Source organism: Schistocerca piceifrons, chromosome 1, assembly GCF_021461385.2.
Source record: "Schistocerca piceifrons isolate TAMUIC-IGC-003096 chromosome 1, iqSchPice1.1, whole genome shotgun sequence".
In the NCBI taxonomy this organism is placed as follows: domain Eukaryota; kingdom Metazoa; phylum Arthropoda; class Insecta; order Orthoptera; family Acrididae; genus Schistocerca; species Schistocerca piceifrons.
Genome location: NC_060138.1, coordinates 236379958 through 236405310, shown reverse-complemented (window position 1 = coordinate 236405310; position 25353 = coordinate 236379958). Strand labels below are relative to the sequence as shown.

The 25353-nt window shown below is 43.2% G+C and overlaps 1 protein-coding gene across 2 annotated transcripts in view; it reads left to right on the top strand.

Annotated features, from left to right (window-relative positions):
* Nucleotides 1-25353, top strand: part of LOC124794634 (fatty-acid amide hydrolase 2-A-like) — a 163494-nt gene that overhangs the window by 90493 nt on the left and 47648 nt on the right. For both annotated transcript variants that reach the window (XM_047258153.1, XM_047258145.1), the window contains exons 4-6: nt 4938-5155; nt 10223-10334; nt 19209-19366. In XM_047258153.1, the coding sequence (XP_047114109.1) occupies nt 4938-5155; nt 10223-10334; nt 19209-19366 (488 nt within the window). The remainder of the gene's footprint in view (nt 1-4937; nt 5156-10222; nt 10335-19208; nt 19367-25353) is intronic.

Sequence of the window (25353 nt, the reverse complement as noted above, 5' to 3'; positions counted from 1 at the left end):
AATTTCTCTACAGTCTTACGTAAAATAATAGAGAAAAGCAAATATGTTTCATGTACTTTTACTGTTGACCATCAATGCCACATGGAATTTGTCTTCATAATATTCTTATTGAGTTCATGAATTTACAGTTCTGCATACCATTTTGTATCAGTTTGTGAGTTTTTACTGTCACATAATTAAAAAAATGCTGAGAAACATTCAAATTCAGCACAGTTTTCATCCAGTTGTAAAGTTACATCACTAACACTATTGAACACTGGTAAATCAGGCTGGTTGTCAACTCTGGCCCAGTTGCTCCCTTCAGTAATCACATTTTGTGATGTATCAGGAGAAGCAGCAGTATTAGGACTCTCAGCTTCATCTGTCCATGAGTAAATAAATACACATATAAGCAGCTAAAAGAAGAGTATAAAATATTTTGAGGCAATGTTTGTTTTATGGTAATGTGTATACTATTCGTAAAAGCGTTTTTCAATAATATTAATCTGTTTTAGTTACCTGAACTGTTGGTATTTTTGCAAAATACGTCTGAAGGTTCATAATCAACATCCGCATCAGAGATTTTCTCCTCCGATCTGGAAGAACCGTCAAAGACACCCATGATCTTGACTCAGCACAAACACGCGAAGTGGTCTCCCCTCAGCGATTTCATTCGTATTGACAGGGTATGGAGGGCGCGACTAGGACTTCCACGTGTGTGAACAGGAAGACGCAACTCTGAAACATTTTCGAGAAAATCGAGTTTGAAAATTTTAGGCGTGCTTACACACTTTGTGTGGTAGCTAATACGCAACGTGTCTGTAGCGGAGCGAGTAAGCGCTTAATGTCCTAAGCGTGAAGGAAGGAAGAAGTAAGCATGGTTGGGTGTAACGTCTCGTCGACATCTATGTCATTGGAGACGGAGCACAAGGTCGAAACGTGGCAAGGATGGAGAAGGAAATCGGCCGTGCGCATTCAAACGAACCATCCCGCCATTTACGCACAGCGATTTAAGGCAATCACGGAAAATCTAAATCTGGATGGCCGGAAGCGGGTTTGAACCGTCGTCCTCCCGAATGTGAGTTGAGTGTGCTAACTTACGGGCGAGGGCTATAGATCGAATTTCGCTGCCGATACTATTTTCTTTGTAGGTTATTATCATCTGCACTAGTATTCGGTGCTATGCTTCGATATGCGCGATACGCCGCGAAAGTGCGTGACAGCCGAGAACCGTTTATGAATGCAAACCAAGTTTGTTTTACAAGACACAATTGGAAAAAGAAACCGATCGACATTCAAAAATACTGCGTTTCTTACATCTGCCATGCGTCCCGATAGTTATTGTTCTTTACATTCCGACGATCGGTATCATCATTCTTTCCACAAATGTAGATACAGTAATGTGAATAAAATGAGTACACTGATTTGACTGAAAGTTCTCGTGTATCATTTTTTCATTTCAAATATCTTTAGAAAACTTGTTGTCCTTTTTTTTTAAAGATTAGGAAAATAGTAAATGAATGATTATTGATACTTTCTACCCTTGTAATAAATACGTTGTTAGTATTACTTGGGAATGAAAAACACACGCAGCGAGATTCCATCTAGAGATCTTGTGCATATGATACGAAGCGCTTACTATCACTTTTGTATCCCCCCTGGATAGGTGGCGCGTGGGTCTGCTTCTGTAATATAGGCCGAGAGTGAAGGAAGCGAGTAGGAGCAGGAGAGGTGAAGCACTTCGGTACTGCATGTAACTTTAACACCTTTTACTAGTGTCAAAAAACACAAGTAAATATCAAAGACATACATAACTTTGGCTGGGATGAGCACATAGGTGTGAATCCGTAGTCCATGTCTAATCTAATACAAAGTCTCAATAGCAAGCTAGCACATTCGGTAGTAGAAGCGATCTTTTCAGCCAGTCTGCTCTTAATGAAAATCGAAATCAAGACGGAACTCGCTGAGCTCCTCAGCGTCGGCCAGAGGGCGCTGTGGTCGGCGTAGTCAGTCTTCTCTCGTAGTGACAACTTACGAGAGCGTGCACCTACGCTGTGGCATCGTAACTATCGACGCCACAAGCCCGGCTGCGGATTCCTTGCACACTGGTGCCCTTACAAAGCTTACAGCATAAGCACGCCTTTGATTTTCAAACTCGTCTTACAAGATCCCCTCGCTTCTAAACTGATACTGTTACTACTCAGCTTAGCCGCGAGTCCGTAGAGAGTGGTATATGTGACGTACAGTATAACTGGTCAGCATTTCCACCCGGAATTTGCGAGTGTAAGTCGGAACTTCCTTGATCCGCCTTGGTGGGTCGTGTCGTCGGATTTCCTTCTACCTGTGCGCGGTGCAGCTCTCGTAAATGTCGTCCCGTGCAGATTCTTCATTGGCGCATTGGATATCTCTGTCGGTGGAAGCTAATTATCTGAAACCGCTGTCGATCAACTTTGGGGTATCTATTTACTCGAAATAAACATTCAGAATGCCGTAATATCATTTTTATTCCTATTAGATCAATAATGAAACACTCATGTCACATTTATTTAGTGTATGGCTAATACAGACGTATCATGAAATTACATATACATATGTACATATTGACACACAAGAAACTTAAGTTTGTCTTTACAACTGAATATCCAGTCCTTCAATCCAGCACACTGCATCTGGAAGTCCTCTTTGGCGCCGTGATAGGCTCGAATCCTGCATTCACTGAAAATGTGGTGAACAGTCTGGTATGGAGCCCCGCAGTCACAAGCTGGATGAGGCAGCTTCTTCCACTTAAAGAGAGATCCCTGCATCGCCCATGGCTGGTACGGATTCTGTTGAGAGTAGACCAGGTCTTGCGTGGTAAGTCGAATCCACTTGGAAGTTTAGCACCTGAGAAAATGTTATGCAGGTGCACATCTGTCACTGCTTCCCACCGACCTTTCCGTTCTTCAAGAGGTTTGAAATTCTTAGCAACCATGTCAGCAGCATCGCACAGAGTTGGATGACGTGATTTCAGTCTCTTGCGATTTAAAAGTGGCAGGTCGCTATGCACGGGTAGGTTAGAATTCCTGGAGATCTTGTGGAATTCTCTCATAAGGGCAGTACATCTGCGTAGATCAGGAGGCATTATACCGGTTAACAGTGGAAGCCAATAAACTGGAGTAGATCTGATTGTGCCAGATATTATGCGCATTGTCGTATTCAGCTGGGTATCAACAAGCCTTGTATGATGACTATTCATCCAAACAGGTGCACAATACTCAGCACTTGAGTATACCAAGCCCAGAGCTGAAGTTCGCAGGGTGGCTGCTGAAGATCCCCAGGTAGTTCCGCATAGCTTATGGAGGATGTTGTTTCAAGTCCTCAGCTTTTGAGCTAAGTTAAGAAGGTGTTGTTTGAAGCATAGTGTACGATCCAGGATGACACCAAGATATTTTGGGTTCCAATTGTGACGAAGAATTCTGCCTCTGAAACTTACCTCCAGTTTTACGTTCGCCAACTGGTTATTTAGATGGAAGCAACACACTTCTGTTTTACTCACACTGGGTTGGAGTCTCCAGATTTTGAAGTAATTGTCTAATGCAGACAGGTAATTGGCTAAAATCTCTTCTGTTGTCTTCATTTCCTGGTGTTTGACGGCTAGCGCCAGGTCATCGGCATAGCAGTATTTTCTGGACAAAGTGTCAGGTAGATCAGATAGAGATTGAACAGTAAGGGTGAGAGAACTGATCCTTGAGGCAATCCGTTGTTCAGCTTCCTCTCCTTACTTATGTCACAAACTACTCGTAACCGAGAGCATGGCTACCATCCAGCGTGGAAAATGCTCTCCGACACATGGCCAGCTACGGACTACAGCACTTCCTGTCATGAATACATCAATAAGAGACAATAATTGATTAAAACTGGTAAAAATGTCTTCCTCACATAAGAGGCACCTTACAGCCTTTCTCAGAAACGGTTGAAACGTGCATTTTCCTATTTACGTATATAAGGCCCTAGTCGTGGTCTACGCATTCTGTCAGTATGAATCCAATCGGTGAGGGGGAGTTCGTACGGCCCCCTCGTAAGCACAAACCAGAGGTTAGGCGAGCATGATCACACAAACTGCAGACTCTTAGTGACCTCTGCCGGGAAGTACATGACTACGCTTGCCGCACAGCGTACGTTTCTGTTGTGTTCTCCAGCAGTTTATTGAACGTAACTTCTTCTACAATACAATAGCTGGCTGTACAATAGATGTACACGTCCGTCGATCTAGCTGGAGATGTGGTTCCTCTCGGTCGGCTGGTACTTCGATCGGCGGCGCAGTGCAGCGGCTTCGGTGATATCTTCTCGGAGACATCTGCTATAGCGGTTGCCATTAGCAGCGGACGAAGACTGGTCTGCCTTCGACCGGCCGGGCCTATATAGTGAACTGAAGCCAACAGAAACCCGGCGTAGGAAGCCGTGGCCGGATATGTCGCGGCGACCTCTGCAAGGAAAGGTTCCTATTAATCGACTGGAACCTTCGGTGTGTTTACCTGGTGTCTTCGCCTGTTTGGCTGTTGGTTTGTTTCCCTCATAGCGTGGCTGTTATGCATTTAGGGGAGCCCGATGGCAGACAGTACAGTTTCGTCTTATTGGAAGATGATGATTATTAGTGTTTTAGGGCGCACAATCGTCTTATTGGAAAGCGCGGGAAACAAAGCAACATACGGCATACGGGCTCCGTTTGCGAGAATGCGTTGCGTACGGGCTTAGGGTGGAAAGTGCTGACCGAGAGCAGTGGCTTTTGGGTATTTCGTCAGTGCTAATAGAGAAGCAACACAGCGTGAAATAACTGCAGAAATCGAAGTGGAACGTACGGCGAACGTATTCGCTGAAGGTGAAGTGCGGCACGAAAAGCGGCATGGTGAACCGCTTCCAGCTAGAAGTAACGATAAAAAAAAACACAGGACTCGGCAGTGTTCTATGTTTTCGTGCAGGGCTGTGCCACGCGTGCGCCAACGTGTCGCGGGCGGGCGTGCGCGCCGATCAGGACGCGCTGGTGGTGCGGCAGCTGCGCGCGGCGGGCGCCATCCCACTGCTAGTGTCCACCACGCCCGAGTACTGCCTCTTCTTCGAGACCTACTCGCAGCTGCACGGCGTCACCAGGAACCCCTACGACACACGCCGCACGCCCGGCGGCTCCTCTGGCGGAGAGGTGAGTGTTCCTCACAGATTTTCGTCTGTACCTACGCCTACATACATACTCCGCAAGTCACCGTACAGTACATGGCGGAGGGTACGGCAATTGAAAGAGAGAGAGGGATATAGATAGCGAGAGGGATTTACGAGTGTATGATGAACTCCTCCCAAATTTCTACCAAACAATAAAACACCTGATTTGGAATAAGGAAAACTTCCTGGCAGATTAAAACGGTGTGCCGGACCGAGACCCGGACTCGGGACCTTTGACTTCCGCGGGCAAGTGCTCTGCCAACTGAGCTACCCAAGTACGACTTACGACCCGTCCTCACAGCTTTAATTCCGCCAGTACCTCGTCTCCGACCTTCCAAACTTCACAGAAGCTCTCCTGCGAACCTTGCACAACTAGCACTCCTGGCAGAAAGGATATTGCGGAGACATGGCAAGGTTCGCAGGAGAGCTTCTGTGAAATTTGGAAGGTAGGAGACGAGGTACTGGAGGAATTAAAGCTGTGAGGGCGGGTCGTGAGTCGTGCTTAGGTAGCTCAGTTGGTAGAGCACTTGCCCGCGAAAGGCAAAGGTCCCGAGTTCGAGTCTCGGTCCGGCAGACCGTTTTAATCTGCCAGGAAGTTTCATATCAGCGCACACTCCGCTGTAGAGTGAAAATTTCATTCTGGAATAAGGAAGTTCCAGAAAAAGCAAAACTCCTTATGTATAAGAATTATTACTTCCCTGTTGTCACCTATGGTGGAGAAACATGGACAATGACAGAAAGGGACTGGAGCAGACTGCAAGCAGGGGAAATGAAATTTCTCAGAGCAGTTAAGGGAAAAACAATAACGGACAAATGGTTCAAATGGCTCTGAGCACTATGGGACTTAACATCTATGGTCATCAGTCCCCTAGAACTTAGAACTACTTAAACCTAACTAACCTAAGGACATCACACAACACCCAGTCATCACGAGGCAGAGAAAATCCCTGACCCCGCCGGGAATCGAGCCCGGGAACTCGGGCGTGGGAAGCGAGAACGCTACCACACGACCACGAGCTGCGGACCAAGAACGGACAGAGTAAGGAACGTAGAGATTAGAAAGGATCTTAAACAAGAAAGTATGAGAGAAGAAATTGAAAAAAAAAGAGATTAAGATGGTATGGGCATGTTAAGAGGATGCATGGGCAGAGACTCCCCAAAATTATGGAAGAACTAAAGATGGATGGGAAAAGACCTAGAGGGCGCCCAAGAACACGGTGGAAAATGGGAGTGAGAATATCTGTAGAAAGGAGAGGTGTGACCTGGCAGCAGGTGGAGGAAGAAAATTGGTGGGTTCAAATGGCTCTGAGCACTATGGGATTTAACATCTGAGGTCATCAGTCCCCTAGAACTACTTAAACCTAACTAACCTAAGGACATCACATACATCCATACCCGAAGCAGGATTCGAACCTGCGACCGTAATGGTCGCGCGGTTCCAGAATGAAGCGCCTAGAACCGCTCGGCCACACTGGCCGGCAAAAGTGGTGGGAGGACCGAGGCAAATGGAGAGGACTCGTCAGCGCCCAGACCCGGCAGTAGCTGGAGCGGGATTCGGATATAGATAGATGATAAATTCCTTCCCTCGAAAATTTCCTCCCCTCATACCTGCTCTGAGTTACCACAGATGACGTATCAGTGATGTAATTTCTATTAAGACTGCAGTACACGCCATGTGCCTGGTTTCTTCCACAGCGCTGAATGGAAAGCGTAAGCTCTGAAAAATGTTCTTCTATAGTTGTTGACCCCTGAGCAGAAAACAGCACGCAGCTTGTGAATCCGCTATCTTGAGGCTGCTTTTTATTAGCAGGATACGAGAAACTGCACTGTTATTGCCCACTTTACGAATCACAAATAATTTCCATTCTTCACATTTTCAGAGAGAACAAACAAAATAATGAACTGCCGGTTTGCGTAATTACTATCAAACTAGTTCTCAATTACATGTGCAAAATCCAGAGATTGCTAATTAACCGCGGTAGACATGCCTTTTCTGCGAAACAGTCGATCGAATTCTGATCTGACAGCTGAACCACCTCGTCCGCCGTCCACGTTAAGAGCGACCCGAAGATCTCCGAAGTGCTTCGTCTGTTTTTTCGTTTAGCTATTGTTTATTATTCTGCTGATAATTAACAATTTTAAAATAATGGAATGATAGCCTGATGTTGACAAATGCTCTTATATGAATTGCAAGTAAATTCACTGTTTAGTGTTTCTAATGTTAATAACAGAAGTTTATCATTTTGGCGCGCTACTTCCGAACACAGCAGCCAATAGCGGAGAGGGACCACAATTAAGGCGGTCTTTCTCACGATACTCGTACTATGTAAGCCTTCTGTCACCGGTACCTCTCACCACGTTACATCTTCCCGCTGCTGCCTTCTCAAGTGCTTTAAGAAGAGCTTCTAGCAGCTAAATATGATGACTGCCAAGCTAGAAATATTAGAATGGTATCTTGTACCACTAACAGTCACGTCCTTTCCTGTTCCACTCGCAAACAGAGTGACGGAAAAACAAGTCTATATATGAAACTTCCTCGCAGATTAAAACTATGTGCCAGACCGAGGCTCGAACTCGGGGCTTTGGCCTTTCGCAGGCAAGTGCTCTACCAAGTAGTAGACGAGGTACTGGCGGAAGTAAAGCTGTGAGGACGGAGCGTGACTCGTGCTTGGGTAGCTCAGATGGTAGAGCACTTGCCCGCGAAAGGCAAAGTTCCCGAGTTCGAGTGTCGGTTTGGCACACAGTTTTAATCTGCCAGGAAGTTTCATATCAGCTCACACTCCGCTGCAGAGTGAAAATCTCATTCTGGAAGTCTCTATATGCCTCCGTATAAGCCCCAATGCCTTTTATCTTCGTGGTACTTTCCTGCAGTAGAATCATTCTGCAGTCAAATGCCGTTCTCTGAAGTTTCTCAGCAGTGTTTCGCGAAAAGAATGTCATCTTTCCTCCAGGGATTCTCATTTGAGTTTACAAAGCATCTCCGTAATACTCTCGTATTGATCAAAGTTACTAGTAACATATTCAGCAGCTCACCTCTGAATTGCTTTAATGTCTACATTTAATCAGACCTGGTGAGAATCCGAAATACTCTAGCAGAAGACTGGGTCGCACTAGTGTTTTGTAGGTAGTCTCCATTAAAGATGACTACACCTTCCTAAAACTCTCCCAATTAACTGTAGTCGACTATTCGCTTTCCCTACCGCAGCCTTCACATGCTCGCTCCGTTTCACATCGCTCTGCAACGTTCGGCCTAAATATTTAATCGACGTGAGTCTGTCAAGCACCGCATTACTAATGCTGTAATCGAACATTACGGGATTGTTTTTCTACTCATCGTTATTAATTTACATGTAGAGATATCTGCCACTCATCACACCAACTAAAAGTTTTGTCTAATTCAATTTGTATCTCCCTACAGTCGCTCAACGATGACACGCTCTCCTATACCACAGCATCATCAGCAAACAAGCCACAGATTGTTGCTCTGCCAGATCATTCATGTATTCAGAGAACAAGAACTCTCCTATCACTTTTTCCTGGGGCAGTCCTAACGATACCATTGTCTCTGATCAGCTCTCGTCGTGGAAAACAACCTACTTGGTTCTAATGCTTAATAAGTCTTCGAGCGAGTCACGTATTTGGGAACCTATTTCGTGTGTTCGTATCTTCGTTAACAGTCTACAATGGGGTATCGTGCCAAAAGCTTTTCGGAAAACTAGGAATATAGAATCCGTTTGTTGCCCTTCATCCATGGTTCCCAAGGTATCATGTGAGAAGAGGGCATGCTTTTCAAAACCGTGTTGCTTTGTGGACAAACTTTTGGGTGCATCTGAAGGAAATTTATTATATTCGAACTGAGAACAAACCGATGTTAAGGATATTGGTCTGTAATTTTTCGGGTCCGTTCTTTCCGCTTTCTTACACACGGTATTCACTTGTACTTTTTGCAGTCGCTTGAGACTTCGTGCTGGGCAAGAGAAACATGATAAATGCAAGTTAAGCAAGGGGCCAATACTGCATAGTACTCTTTGTAAAACCGAATTGGCATTCCATCCGGAAAGGACGACCTAATTGTTTTCGGGGATGCTTACTACTAGGTCGTCCATACGTGAGTCTGTGCAAGGAATGCCACTGCAGCGTGAATACATATTTCGTCATCAAATACGAGGTACGACAATAAAGTAATGAGACTGATGCGAAAAAAATGTTGCTTACCATTTTAGTCAAGTTTAGCGTTGTCTCCTTCAAAGTAGTTCCTTTCTGATTGCACAATTTTTTTGCAGCTCTTCTGCCATTGATGGTAACACTTCTGGAACTCATCTTCTGTAATATCTGCCAAGACCCTCGTCACAGATTTTTGGACATCTTGTGTTGTTTGAAAATGGTGTCCCTTGACCGCCGTTTTGACTCTTAGAAATAGGAAAAAGTCGCACGGAGCGATATCTGGTGAATAAGGTGGCTGTGGTATTACTGAAATATGTTTTGAGGTTAAAAATTGCTGTACTGATAGAGCGGCATGGGATGGCGCATTATCGTGATGCATAATCCAATTATCATTAATGTTGGCATGGACACGAAGAAATCTTTTATGAAGACTTTCTAAAATTTCTTTGTAGTAATATAGTTTCCAGAAGCTCAGTACTTTGGATTATTATGTCTGGGGGCGCCGTAAACAATTGGTTCATGCTGTGGACCACCTGGATGTAGAACCTCTTAATTGATGGTTCATGGAAGCTTGTAAAACCATTCGAGATTGTCAGGGACTATTTCAAAGGTAGTGACAGTCCATGATTCGACGAGTGCATGCGTGTTTAGAAGCAAGAAGAGAAGATTTCGAGACTTTACTGTGAGTTAATATGTTGATGCGCTCCAGTCACCTAAATTGTAAACTTTCATTATTAATTCGAAAACTATGGATTTTCGAACATATATTTATGTGAACTTTTGTCCTTGATCTGGTGTGTGGAACCCATCCCCAATGTATGTATTTTTGAAACAGCCTGTATATCAATGACGTTGCAGACCTGATGACGTGAGCGACTGTTTGCAGGCTGCCCTGCTGGGCGCTGGAGCATCGCTGGTGAGTCTGGCCTCCGACGTGGGAGGCTCCGCGCGGCTGCCGGCGCTCTTCTGCGGAGTCTTCGGCCACAAACCGACGGCTGGTGAGTAGCTGCTTGCTCCTATCTCCAGTTCTGACCTATGTACTGTCTCAACCCACAGACGTTTTGAAAACCGTAATACCCAGAACACACTAATGTGATTACTTGTCAAACCCTGAGTAACAACCTTCTGCAGCTCGGACCACTGCGAAACGGGTGGGAGGAGTGTTAATGAGATTGTGGAAGGTATTTAAAGGCATTTGGTGCCACGTCGATTCCTGTGCGGTGGCCAGCTGTGCTAGGTTTCTCGCTTGAGGATCCGTGGCTCGATCACGGTGATCTCACAGATTCTGGATTGGGTTTGAACCCGGAGGGGTTGGTGGCCAGGGAAGTACGGTAAACTTATTCTGGTGCTCTTAGAACCACTCAAGTACACTGCGAGCCGCGTAACACGTTGCATTGTTCTCCTGGTATAGGTCATCGTGTCGAGGAAAAACAAATAGCATCCAAGGGTGAACATGGTCCCCCAAGGACAGATAATACTTGTGTTGACTCACTGTGCCTCCCAGAATGACGAGATCACTCAGGGAACGCCACGAAAACATTCCCCAGACGATAGCACTCCCTCCTCCGGCATGTGTCCTCCCGGTGATTGTTACAGAGTGTTTCCTTCAGATGTTCCACGTTGTACACGCCAACTGACATCTGTTCGATGATGCATAAAACGTGATTCATCTGAAAATGTCACCTGTCGCCACTCAGTGGACCTTTATTTGCCTTAATATTTGCGAATTGCAGCTTTCTTCGCCGCGAACAGAAGGCCGCATGGGAGCATGAGCCATGTGCCTGTTGCTGAGCTCCATATTCAGCAACGTTCGCTGCACGGTCGTATAGGAGACACTGTTGGTAGCTCCCTGGTTCATCTGGGTGGTCAGTTTCTCGGCAGTTGCACGTCTATTCGCCCGTATACGAGGTATAACAATAAAGTAATGAGACTGATTTTCTTTGCAAGATGTGGCAACCCTGCAGGCTTGCATAGGCACAATATCTTTGACTTTGGTCTATAAGCTGCTTCTAGTCCAAGCGGCACATCGATGCAACTGCTCAGTCGTGAGTTGTGCTATAATAAGTTAACAGCTGTTTGTGTCTCTTGTCATGGAAATGGAACCAAATAATATTGCACCATGGCATGCCATTTCTTTTTGCATCAAATTGACTGAAAACTTGACGACGACTTATGGTAAACTTCAGAAGGCTTTTGGAGAGGAGGTTATGTAAAGAGCTCAAGTTTTTCGTTCGAATAAAATGTTTAGTGAAGGCAGAACGTATGTTGAAGATGAAGACCGCAGTGGACGACCATCAACCTCACGGACGGATGTCAACTTGGCCAGGGTGCGTGAACTCGTACGATCTGATCGAAGATTATCAGTGAAAATGATTGCAGAAGAACTGAATCAATTGAGAAATGGTTTGTCTAATAATAACTGAAGATCTTGGTATGAGAAAGATTTGTGCAAATATGGTCCCCAAAAATCTCACACCACAACAGCGAGAAACACGGAAAAATGTGGCAGCCGATCTGTTAGAGCAAACGGAAATCGATCCAGAATTGTTGAGCCGTGTTATCACTGGTGATGGAAGTTGGTTTTTTTTCAGTACGATCCAGAGACAAAACACCAAAGATCGCAATGGTGCTAAAAGGGATCACCCAGACCAAAAAAAGTTCGCATGTCAAAGTCAAAAGTGAAATGCATGCTTGTGTGCTTCTTTGATTCTAAGGGAATTGTTCATAAAGAGTGGGTTCCTCCTGGACAAACAGCTAACCAATATTACTATAAAGAAATTTTAGAAAGACTTCGTAAAAAGAGTTCTTCGTGACCGTGCGAACATTGCTGATAATTGGATTCTGCATCACCATAATGCGCCATCCCATACTGCTCTGCCAGTTCAGCAATTTTTAAACTCAAAACAAATTTCAGTACTAACACAGCCACCTTATTCACCAAATATCGCTCCGTGCGACTTTTTTCTATTTCCAAGAGTCAAAACGGCGGTCAAGGGACACGATTTTCAAACAACGCAAGACGTCCAAAAAGCTGTGACGAGGATCTTGGAGGGTATTACAGAAGATGAGTTCCAGAAATGTTACCATTAATGGCAGAAGCGCTGGAAAAATTTGTGCAATCAGATGGGAACTACTTTGAAGGAGACAACACTAAACTTGACTAAAACGGTAAGCAACATATTTTTTCACATCAGTCTCATTACTTTATTGTCGCATCTCCTACGTCCCCGCAGCTGTCTTCACCCCTTTCGTCTACGGCCCTTGGTGCTCCATAGTTACGTCGGTGCCGGTTCTGGTCTTTATCCACGACTGCACACGAACAATTTACAAACTTAGCCGTTTCGGATAAGCTCCCCCCAAGATTACTGACTTCCAGGAAGCGGACTTGAGTAATGGTAAGTCTGGGCTCATGTACAGGATGGAAACATTGGAAACAAAATGGTATTAAGCAACAACGAGCGAGTAATAGATCATGCAACGTCACTACAATACGGGATCACTGTCATATTGCCTGGACACCCGTGAGCCACCATAAAGCTTCGCCTACAATGTTGCTTGACATTACAGCTCTGTCCTACAGGTCTACACTGATATTTTGACACTTTTTTGTGGAATGTGCTAATGACAAGCATCCGCCAGCTTCCACTGTCTAGAAACCACGCAAACCGCATATTGGCCCGAGCTCGTAAATGCCATCGGTGGCATGATAGTTTGCGAAAAGTAGTTATTTTGTCTTACTCCCACTTAAAATGACATAAAGTGGTAGGAACTTAAGTTATAGACTCTATCTTGTAGCTTATATTGTTGAGTGGCACGGAGGACGAACGCTAGATGTGCTTATTTGAGGCTCCACTGGATAAACTCCTATGTACTGAAAAAAACTTGGGCAGTAGGAAGGTTATAAAGTCGAAGGTACTGCATATCCTTAAAGTAGGTCACATTTCAGTAAGGCAATGCACAGCTATATACGTCAAGAAAAAGTGGAAGGCCGCTTACACCTGTTTTCTTGGTCTGCACGTTCGCCTGACTTACACCTCACCAAATATATTTGAAATGTGTTTTGTTGCCTCTGGGTCCCCAGCCAATATATGGTTTCCAAAGGACAACATTATTCTACAGACTGACTGATTTTGTAATTATATTTTATTTGTTCCTACATGAATGACTTCAGTTATACGAATCAGTGCTATTTCTTGTTGCCATGATTGTTTGCTGTACCATTTAATCTGCTATGTTTTACACATAGTAGTTGTACAATTGATTACTACTCATGCATCTTAACAATACGATCAGACGGGCTTTACATAAGGCACTGAGTATTTTTCACAAAGTTTTGTCATGATGATACCTGTTTACTCGTAGGTCGTACGTTAAATATCAACTTAAAGGCCGAAACTGCCAGTAACAACAAATAAAATGTTGTGAAATCAGCCAGGTGTGGAACAACGTATGTTGTGAAACGAGGCAGCTGTGGAATAATGTTATGTTTCGGGTATCTTGAATTCTTGTTCGTCATGGACTGCCAATGATTATTGCTGACTCTAGGCAGGAAAAGGAGCGATTTTGAGGGAGATTTTAGGGAAAATACCACTGTCCAGGTCCTCTCTGATTCCGTGCCGCGACGTTCATGGAATCTGATGGGAGCGTATGGTGTCTTTGTACTTCACTGAATTCCAAAAGTAGATATAAAGTACAGTTCCGCAGTCCTAATCACTTCAGCCACATGCACCCCATGTATGCCATTTGGAGGTGCAGTTTTCGGAGACGTTTGCGTATTTCGTGAAAAGGGTGTGCACATAATACGAGGATGTTTTACCGACATTTGAATATTGCGCTCAGGTGCGTCACTATAAATCCTTCATGGGTCAGTGTGGCAAGTGCCTGCGAGCTGCGAGGTTTGGTTTGTTGTTGATGAGGATGGTTCCATTATCGTGTATCTGTCAGTTTGCTGTTTGCGACGGCTGAACTGAAAGAGCAGCGTGTTGGGTTGAGTTTTTTTTATACTTGTTCTGCTTGACCAAAAAAAGTGAAGCATCGAGAAGGGGACGAAGAAACGAAATGAAGCTTCGCAGGTTGAGATGTTCTATGCTGTTATTTCATTGATTATAAAATAGAATCAAATTTACAAAGAACTTGAGAGAATGAGCCGTTATCTGTATGACGTTGCACTCTCTCTGACCTGGATGCATGGTAAAAGCGGTGTCATAAATCCGTTTGTCATCTCCAGAAGCAACCTGGCCCACAACTGTTGAAACTAGTACTTGATTTCCTGGAAGTAGGACTGGGACAGAGAAGACTCCCAAACTTGTCCCGCACATGTTCTATCGGGGGCAAATCTGTGCATCTTGATGGCCATGACAGTACCTGAACATCATGCCGACAGTTCATAGAGACACGTGTCATGTGTGGAGAAGCATTGTCATGTTGAAAAGTACTACCACGATGCTTCACACGATGAGTAACACATGAGGACGTAGGTGTTCTTTACGTACCATTATCCCATTAGAGTTGCTTCAGTCACTACCAGCTATGACCTGAAGTCATACCCGATAGCTCCCCACACATTGAGGCCAGGAGTAGCATCGCTATCCCTCTCCAAACCACCGGGAAGATGGGATCTCTTCCTAGGTTGACGCCAGATCATTCGCCGATGATAAAATTTACTTCTGAAATTCAGCTGAACTCTAATAGGTATAGATGTACTACTTAGAGTGACATATGAAAATCTGTGCCGCACCAGTATCTGAACCCGGATGTCTCAATTATCGCGAGCGGTCGCCTTACCACCAACGCTGTCCGAGTGCGCTCTCTGGACCGATCCAACCTTTCATATGTCACACACATATCTATTTCTTCTTATTCACCCACACTCGAACATCTCGTGATTTCCGATTTAAAACTGTAGTTCGTCGTGTGTCGCTTTAGGTAGTACGTCCACAATGAGGTGACAAACGTCATGAGATACAACCTAATACCGTCTCGGGTCTGCTTTTGCCCCACGTGGTGCAGCATCTCGACATTGTACGGACACGCCAAGTCGTTGAAGTCATGCTTCCTCTATAGCCGTCCATAATTGCAAAAGTGTTGCAATTATGTTGTGCATTATGTTGTGCGCAAACTAACTTCTCAATTAAGTTCAGTAAATGTACGATGGCATTCAAGTCGGGACAACTGGGTGGCCAAATCATTCGCTAGAGTGTTCCAGAATGTTCTTCAAACCAACTGCGAACACTTGTGGCCCGGTGACATGACGCATTGACATCCATCAAAAGCCCATCGTTGTCTGGGTGCATGGAGTCCGTGAATGGCTGTAAAGGGTCGCCAAGTAGCTGAACATAACCATTTCCAGTCAATGATCGGCTCAGTTGGACCAGAGGACCCAGTCCGTTCCATGTAAACATAGCCCACACCATAACGGAGCAATTACCACAATGCGTGGTTGACAACTTGGGTACATGGTTTCGTTGAGTCTGCGCCACAGTCGAACCCCATTACCAGTTCTTACCAGTTGAAATCGGTTCTCATCTGACGAGGTCACGATTTTCCAGTTGTCTAGGACCCAACCGATATGGTCACGAGCTGAGGAGAGGCGCTGCAGGCGGTGTCGTGCTGTTAGCAAAGACACTCGCGTCGGTCGTCTGCTGCCACAACCCATGAATCCTAAATTTCGCCGCTATGTCTTAACGGATACGTTCGTCGTACGTCCCACGTTGATTTGTAATAATACAATACCAATCGCCGTTTTTTAGGGTTTAATTTTTAGGCTACCAGTTTCGACGATACATTACGTCATCTTCAGGCCTGCTTAAATCGAGATGACACAATCTATCGTCGAAACTGGTAGCCTAAAAATAAAAACTAAATAACGGCGATTGGTATTGTATTATTGGATATAGTCCCACACTCCAGACAGAGGAGGGAGTTACATTCACGTTGATTTATACGGTTACTTCAAGCAGTGTTGCTTGTCTGTTAGCACTGACTACTCTCCGCAAACGCCATTGCTCCTGGTCGTTAAGTGAAGGTTGTCGGCCACTGCTTTGCTCGTGGTGAGAGGGAACGCTTGAAATTTGGTGTTGTTGGCACAACCTTACCAACTGGATTTCTGAATACTGAATCCTCTAACGATTTCCGAAATGAAATGACCCATCTGTCTACCTCCATCTACCATTCCGCGTCAGTGCCTGTCAGTCCCCATCGTGCAGCCATAATTACTTCGGAAACTTTTTCAGATGAATCACCTGAGTGCAAATAACAGCTCCATCAATGCACTGCCCTTTTATACCTTGTGTACATCCTACCCCAATCTGTATACGTGTATATCTCATGGCTTTTGTCACCTCCTCAGTGTACACCTATTACAGTTAAGCTGAATATCTGGAATAAATTTCAGTATTTTGATGCAGCCTGCCAAGATGTGATTTTTTTCCCCTCTGGACAAGATAAGAGAAGTTTTGAAGCTTTTTGTTCAAAGTCTTTAGCTGACTATAAAACTGGCCATCGCAGTGTTGCACTAGCAGATTGCATTTGGAGGTGAGGAGGGGGAGAGGGGCGAAGTTTTATACTGCACGATGGCAGACCTTCTCCACCTTGAAAAAACTCGTCGTACAATTGTGGATATGATTCGCCTCCCCAAGACTGAATTAACAGAAGAAATTTTTTCTTCTGCACGTAGAGTTTCAGCACATCAAATACAATATATTTACATTATCTACGTTTTCCGTGCAGAGTGGTTAATATAAAAATTGAAAAAAAATTCGGTACAGTCTCGATCCTCGGATTACCGTTCTGTACTTTTTCCGCTGCTCTGCCTTGAAGCTATGCAGACATAAATGGCTCACTCCTCACCCGACCTGCACCAAAAATGCTACTTTCTTTCAGATTCTTTGCCAACTGGAACTCTCACTTCTGTCACTTTCAATTCTCTCCAAGCCTTTGATATACCATAAATTTGGACGAAAACAATGATAATGGGCAGGCACAGTCTCCTTGTGAGTGGTCAGCGCTGCTGACTGCCATGCGTCTCCGTATCGCATCCAGATGATACCATCGGTTGAGGACGACACGGCAGTCGGTCGATGACGATTGGCTGTTTGCCACAAAGGTGGAGCTTATGTTATTATCCGCCATCCACATTTAGACGACGATGATGAAATCGAAATCAGTATGGGTGATTCGCCAGCGTCACATACCAATACTCCTTCCTCAAGATAAAAATGAAATTGAGTGAGGGTTTCGATGTACTGACGGACAATCAAGCGTCATCGCAGAGGATACCGAACACGTAACGAAGAAAGACTTCCAGAACGCATTTCAGATAAGACAGAAACGTTAACATCCGCGTTCTCCCTCACCAGGAGAATAGTTTGGAAGTCATGAAGCAGCATATGATCTAAGCAACACGTAATAATTTTAATACACTACTGGCCATTAAAACTGCTACACCATGAAGATGACGTGCTACAGAGGCGCCACTTAACAGACAGGAAGAAGACGCTGTGATATGCAAATGATTAGCTTTTCACAGCATTCACACTAGGTTGGCGCAGGTGGCGACACCTACAACGTGCTGACATAGGAAAGTTTCCAACTGATTTCTCATACACAAACAGCAGTTGACCGGCGTAGCCTGGTGAAACGTTGTTGTGATGCCTCGTGTAAGGAGGAGAAATGCGTACCATGACGTTTACGACTTTGATAAAGGTCGGATTGTAGCCTGTCGCGATTGCGGTTTACCGTACCGCGACATTGCTGCTCGCGTTGGTCGAGATCCGCTAACTGTTATCAGAATATGGAATCGGTGGGTTCTGGAGGGTAATACGGAACGCCGTGCTGGATCCCAATGGCCTCGTATCACTAGCAGTCGAGATGACAGGCATCTTATCCGCATGGCTGTAACGGATCGTGCACCCCGTCTCGATTCCTGAGTCAACAGATGGGGACGTTTGGAAAACAACAACCGTCTGCACGAACAGTTCGACAACGTTTGCAGCAGCATGGACTATCAGCTCGGAGACCATGACTACGGTTACCCTTGATGCTGCATCACAGGCAGGAGCGCCTGCGATGGTGTACTCAACGACGAACCTGGGTACAGGAATGGCAAAAATTATTTTTTTCGGACGAATCCAGGTTCTGTTTACAGCATCATGATGGTCGCATCTGTGTTTCGCGACATCGCGGTGAACGCACATTGGAAGCGTGTATTCGTCATCGCCATACTGGCGTATCACCCAGCGTTATGATATGGGGTGCCACTGGTTACACGTCTCGGTCACCTCTTGTTCGCATTGACGGCACTTTGAACAGTGGACGTTACATTTCAGAAGTGTTACGACCCGTGGCTCTACCCTTCATTCGATCCCTGTGAAACCCTATATTTCAGCAGGATAATTCACGACCACATGTTGCAGGTCCTGTACTGGCCTTTCTGGATGCAGAAAATGTTCGACTGCTGCCATGGCCAGCACATTCTCCAGATCTCTCACAAATTGAAAACGTCTGGTCAATGGTGGCCGAGCAACTGGCTCGTCACAATACGCCAGTCACTACTCTTGATGAACTGTGGTATCGTGTTGAAGCTGCATGGGCAGCTGTACCTGTACACGCCATCCAAGCTCTGTTCGACTCAATGCCCAGGCGTATCAAGGCCGTTATTGCGGCCAGAGGTGGTTGTTCTGGGTACTGATTTCTCAGGATTTATGCACCTAAATTGCGTGAAAACGAAATCACATGTCAGTCCTAGTATAATATATTTGTCCAATGAATACCCGTGTATCCTCTGCATTTCCTCTTGTTGTAGCAATTTTAATGGCCAGTAGTGTAATATTGCTTTGGAGAGTTTTTGCGAGTGCGTGTGTGGTCTGTGGCAGGGGTGGTGTCAGACGAGGGCCACCTGCCGGTGGCGACGGACCCGCGCTGGCCGGACTTCTTCAGCGTGTCGCCCATGTGCCGCTACGCCGTCGACCTTCCGGCCGTGCTGCACGCCATGGCGGGCAAACACGCCCCCAGGCTGCGTCTACTGCAACCGGTGAGCCTCTCATTGCATAACTTGTTGTTGTCCGCGCTCTGTCCCCTATTGGTCGCCTAGTACCTACGCCGCACCGACATGTTTTGCTTTCTCGCATCCCCGCATCCTCGCATCCCCAGTTGTAGCTGATTTATTCATTTCATATTTTTGCTCCGTTATCTCCTTTCCAGCCAGCTGTAGAATTCGAATAGACATTTCCAATTTTACACAGACTGGGCATACAGCCTTAAGGGCACATAGTGATAGCAGTACAAATCTTACAAGAACACCACATAGCTGTCGATTTTTTTGTATTTTTTAAATTTGGTACATGAAGGTCAGAACTCAAATATAAATTAGCCAAAGCAGTTCCATGTAACCATCAAAAAGTCTCAAGGAAATCGATTTTGCCGTTTTTCGAGATTCCTTATTGTTCTACACCGCAGTCGTCTTTCCAAAGGGCAGTGTGGCTGTTTACTAGGTGAGTGGTCCTGATTCGATTCCCATCCATGGCAAAATTTTAAACGGGGGTGCATGATCATGAGCATTCCTTGAAGTACAAAAACCTCACGTTAAAAAATTTTTAATTTTTTAAACTTTAAAGCATCTTTTATAAATAATTGGCAATTAAAATTTTTTATTTGCAATGAAAACATGATTATTGTACAGTATATGTAATTTGAAACAAGAATATGTGCATTTTTCATAAAAATGACAATTTGATATCTTAAATAGCATACATTTGATGAATTTTATATTTAAATGACGTAGGTATTCGAACAGAATGGAAAAAACGAAAAAAATAGTGACCAGAACAAGAGATTACTTGTCCAGTGCTACTGACAGAAGAAACACCTGATGGCAGAAACAATCATAATCTAGCCAGAAATATAGCAAACTGAGAGTCATACGCAACTAGTCAGGTCGTGGAACAAATGTACCGCAAAATGCCCATTCACATGCGAATACGACTGATGATGTCTGACGAAAGGCGTTCTTAAATCTCGAAACAATACGGCTGAAACGTCCCCTTAGAACAATTATGCATGACTGTCCTTAACCTGACACACAATATTTTTAGCGCAACGCAATCTGACTTTCAAAAAATCCCTACGAAAGAATGGCCCTGACTAACATTAACCTATACCTTTCACAAATCACTTACCTCACAAAAATCTTCGTTACAGGAACTACTGCAATACAGCGAGCGCCACTACTGCCAGCTAAATAAAAGATTCAAACTACGGAAGGCACTAACTACTGATAGGGATAGTTAGCAAATGAAAGATATTAATAGAGAACAAACAATGTATTTACCTTGATAGTCATAATATATATAGCGGTTCATGACAAATTACAAAACTCCGCCATCTCTTTCCCCACATCCACCACTGCTGGTGGCTCACCTCCAACTGCGCAACGCTACGCGCTGTTCACTTCCAGCTGCCGCTGCCCAACACTACAATGGCAGACAACAATGCAAACTAGCCACAGACTGCACACGGCACAGCCAGTGATTTTCATACAGAGGTGGCGTTACCATAAAAAAACCTAAAAAGCCTACTTACATAGCCCCCATGCTCCCCACAAAAAATTTTACAAATTGTTTTGGGCAGTGGCCAATAATGATTTGATAAAATTTTTCATAATTACAATAACAAAGATATCACATGCACACACTTATTGATACAATGTTGGTCAAAAGCTAAACTTTCTCACAGTCCATAAAGACAGTCCTGATCATTGATCACAGTATTAGTTTCAATTTTATGCACAAAGTTTGAGCAGTAAAAGAAAATGCACACGGAAGTAGTGGATTTCCATGCAGTCTTGAAGAAGTAGTGTCCTTCCATCGGAAAGACAGTGCTGACTCTTGACATGCAGACAAGTAATGGGCCACAACAGAGGAAACCCACAGCAGTGTCAGTCGAAATTTTGAAGAGTATTGGTAGATAGGTCATCACAGAGCAGACCCACTGTAGTCCTGGTAGAGATTACGGTATTGGTGGGCCACCAGAGGTGCAGACCCACTGCAGTCCTTGTGGAAATAATGATATTGATGGATCATCAAAGATGTAGACCCACTGTAGTCCTTGTAGAGATAATGGTACTGGTGGGTCATCAAAGATGCAGACCCACTGTAGTTCTTGTAGAGATGGGCCAGCAGCCATCTGTTGCGACTGTACAGGTGCACAATCACCATTGAAGAGTCTTGTGGACAATATAGCAAGTTCATAACCACCACTTGTGCACTCACAGAAAATTTTTTTTGAAATGTCCTTAGAACCAGCAATGCTGTTATCCAGTCCCTTGCTGAACTATTAACACACGTTCAAACACTATCAGTCCCTACTTCTCACATATTGTCCATATACTACGACCAACAGAAACGTGTGCAGTGAAATGTAACTTAATTTGAAGAACTGGTGTCTATACAATTATAAATTTACGACATGAAAATACAATTACAAAGGTACAAAATACATCATTAAAGAACATAATAGTACAGATAACATTTGTAGTAATATGGGTTTTACAAAAGAATCGAAATAACATATACATCAGTGTTACAGGAATTATGACATAAGTAAATATATAAAAGATCAGAATAACTTTTGAAACTACAACTTCACACATGAGCATTAAAACAAAACAGAATAAATAGTGTCTAAACATCTTTACAAAGAAAATAACATATTATAAATGCAAATTATATTTGAGGATAACAGTATTCCTCATCATAGTGAATGTAGCTTAGTACTAGAACAGAAAAAAATTTCTATGAAACAGTACACAGAGACAGGAAGAAAAGAAATACACAAGGGTACACAAACACATAGCATAATAATACAAAAGGAAAGGACAGGGTTAGTTTTACTGCAGTATTTTGCAAACAAAACTTTCTTTACTTCTTGGAGATCTCCCTTCATTCATCATTATTCCCAAAAGTCCTATCTATACCTGCTTTCTGTACTTTTTTCGTATGACTTCTCAATGCATTTCATCGCAACTCATTCTCTTATATAGTCTACCCCTGTTAAGCTAACTTAAATCTACTGAGCTCAGATACTAAACTAAGGAACGAGGCAATGCAGCAGCACAAAACAAGTAACACAAACATCAATGACAAAAAATTCAAACTGGCAAAGCAATTGCATTATTACAACTAATATAAGGCAACGTGCAGCAAACAAGAAAAATAAATCAGTAGTAAACTGGCTTAACAGAGTAATGCAAAGTGAAATTTAGTAGCTCTATGCCTGGCAAACAATAGCAGAAAATGAAATAACTTGTACATAAACATGACATAGCTCAAGCAGAAAAAATAGTACACTAAAGACAACAATGCAGATAAAGGAATTGTATAATCACATCTTAATGTCTAAGTAATTAAAGTGGTGCACCACAACTATTTCTACAAAAGAAATTACCAAGTACTTGAAAAGAAAATTATGAATGCAGTTCCTGTGAAGGTAAATGTCTTTTTTTGTGCTCCCTCATTTTTTTTTGAAAAAAATTATTGTTTACTCGATCTGTAGACAGAAAATATTTATATTAGTACATCTATAAAATTTTATTTTAACCAATGCTGCAGTGCCGCTAGAAACTAGATATTAAACAAAATGAGCAATCTCTCAACTAGAAAGACAATGGATGTAAAATGTTTCTCATCATTTCATTAGGCATTTTAGTAAATATCATAAATTAAGAGCTCCACAGTGTAATCATATGTTTTCAAGTTCGAGCGTGTCGTATTTGTGATGCTTTCTACAAAGGAATGTCAATAGCGCGGATAATGGCCTCCCTTTCTTTTTTTTTTTTTTTTTTTTGCACCTAATAGCTTTCTTTTGTCAGACGTCTACCTCTCAGCTGGGCGCCCAAAACGCATTACGCCAAGGTCACTTACCTTTCTTGCTGAAATATTTACGATAGCAGTTTCCGCTACAGTGACAGTCTCATATAAAAATATTTCACAGGTCAAGAATTTGGGTTACAAATCTGTAGAAACAAAATCCTATAAATATAACAGCGTCCAAAACATTTTCGCCAGCATTGTGATACATTCACGCATATACACACATTTCATAACTCTTAAAGTACGATTCTAGGTTTCCAACAACCTTTTTCACAAATCAGCGTCCCTAACCACTACTCATGATTTCTTACCTTATTCGTCGACACTTCTTCAGTATTTCATCATAAGAAATATGTAGCATAATCAAACTCCTCATATACGGTATCATCATCTTATTGATCATAAACATACCTCAACAGCATAATACACATCGTCGTCGTAATAATATCATAACATCTCAGTCAACTCTCAAAATCGTCGTAGCTTCCTCCAATAATTTCAAAACCTAAAAAAATTCTCTGCTCATGTCAAAAGTGACGTCTGCCTCAAACGCACTTTAAAAATCATGATCCCATACCAAATATCTCAAAGCTCTCATAGTATCACAATGGTTCCGAAAAAATATGAACAGTTCACAAAGTACAAACAACATACAATTTGGTAAGTGTGAAGTTATCCAATGGTGTAATTACGTAAACGTCTGTCACTGATGTAGTAAAATAAATGTTTGTCTCTCTCAGGTAAATGATCAGATAGCTGTGTAATTCTGAGTTAGAGAAATATGGTACCGATGTGTAAAGTTGTATAAGCAAATACCATATTAGCTAGGGCTCCTTGTGCTTGCCAAACACATGGTACACAAAGCAGGCATGTACCCCCCTGAGGATTAATGAATAATACCCTCAGGTGTTACAGATTACAGCAATGGAATGAAATGTGTCACGGAAAACCTTTGTATCATTGTACTTCAAATATTTTTAAAAATAAATGATTTAAGTGCAAGATTAATTACTCATATACGTGTCCTGTAGCACTAAATGTGCGTCTTGCTGTAAGATAATCTCTGTGGAAGTGTCGTAGTTATTGTCCTCCGAAAGCTAAGTTCTGCAAAAGTCAATGTACTTACCTCATGATAAACAAAAGTGAAATGCTTTGCGTATAGATATCTTAGTTATTACGCTTATTGCCATGATGAAGAAAGTACTGTGCTGTAACATATTGTTGTGCTACGGAAAAGGCAGTCTCATTGTAGCTATACCACAAAAGTTACTACTAAAACATGTTTTACTTTGCAGAAGAATTCAAAAAAACTGTGCAGATATAAAGCAGATACAGCACAAAAGCAACAATGTAAATTGTGTCACACATTAGTAGCATCGTGATATAATTGTGTAGCTGTCAAAGAAACCAAGTGCTAAGTCATCTTTAATCCCACAGAAAGTACTTCAAATAAAGAATGTCTTTTCAAGTAAACCAAAATGTTACACGAAAATCTCATTAGCAGTGCTGGTATATGTTCTAAGTATGTGAGCCTGATAGTTGTTATGTAATCGTGCAACTAACAAACAAGAATGTAGAAATACAACACTGTGTCGTCTGTTCACTATAACAATGCAATCGTAATTTCGGTTTAAATAAGTTCTCTTGGTTCTTGACTGGATATTTAACTTCAAACATTGTTGCATATTAACAGATTCTAAACATACTAGTAATGTAAAGTGAAAAGTTATATGGCAAAGACAAAGTTAAAAAGCAGATTATCTCTCAATAAATGGTTTTACATGTGAAATGTGGTGTAAACCTTTACTCTTCCTAGTACGCAGAGTTTCAACCTGAACGCAATTATTATGCGGTACACGTCGATAAAGAATACTGGAATTTTTCTCAAGGTTAGCGTCTATGTTATTTTTCTCTGAGCCAGCCGGCGCACGCGGCTGCCTGCTGTGTGAGTCATTGTCTGTTCCTTTGTTGGCGCGCGTCGTTATTGGGATTAGGAGACCTAACTTCTACAAATTCGCCTTGCCGAGAGGGCCCTGCTCTGTTTGAATCCCGCCAGTTCTGATGAAATTCACGTTTGTCGTTATGATTATATCGTCTGTCGTCATGTCGGTAGATTCCACAGTTTCTTTCTTGTCGGTCACGTGGTGAAGAA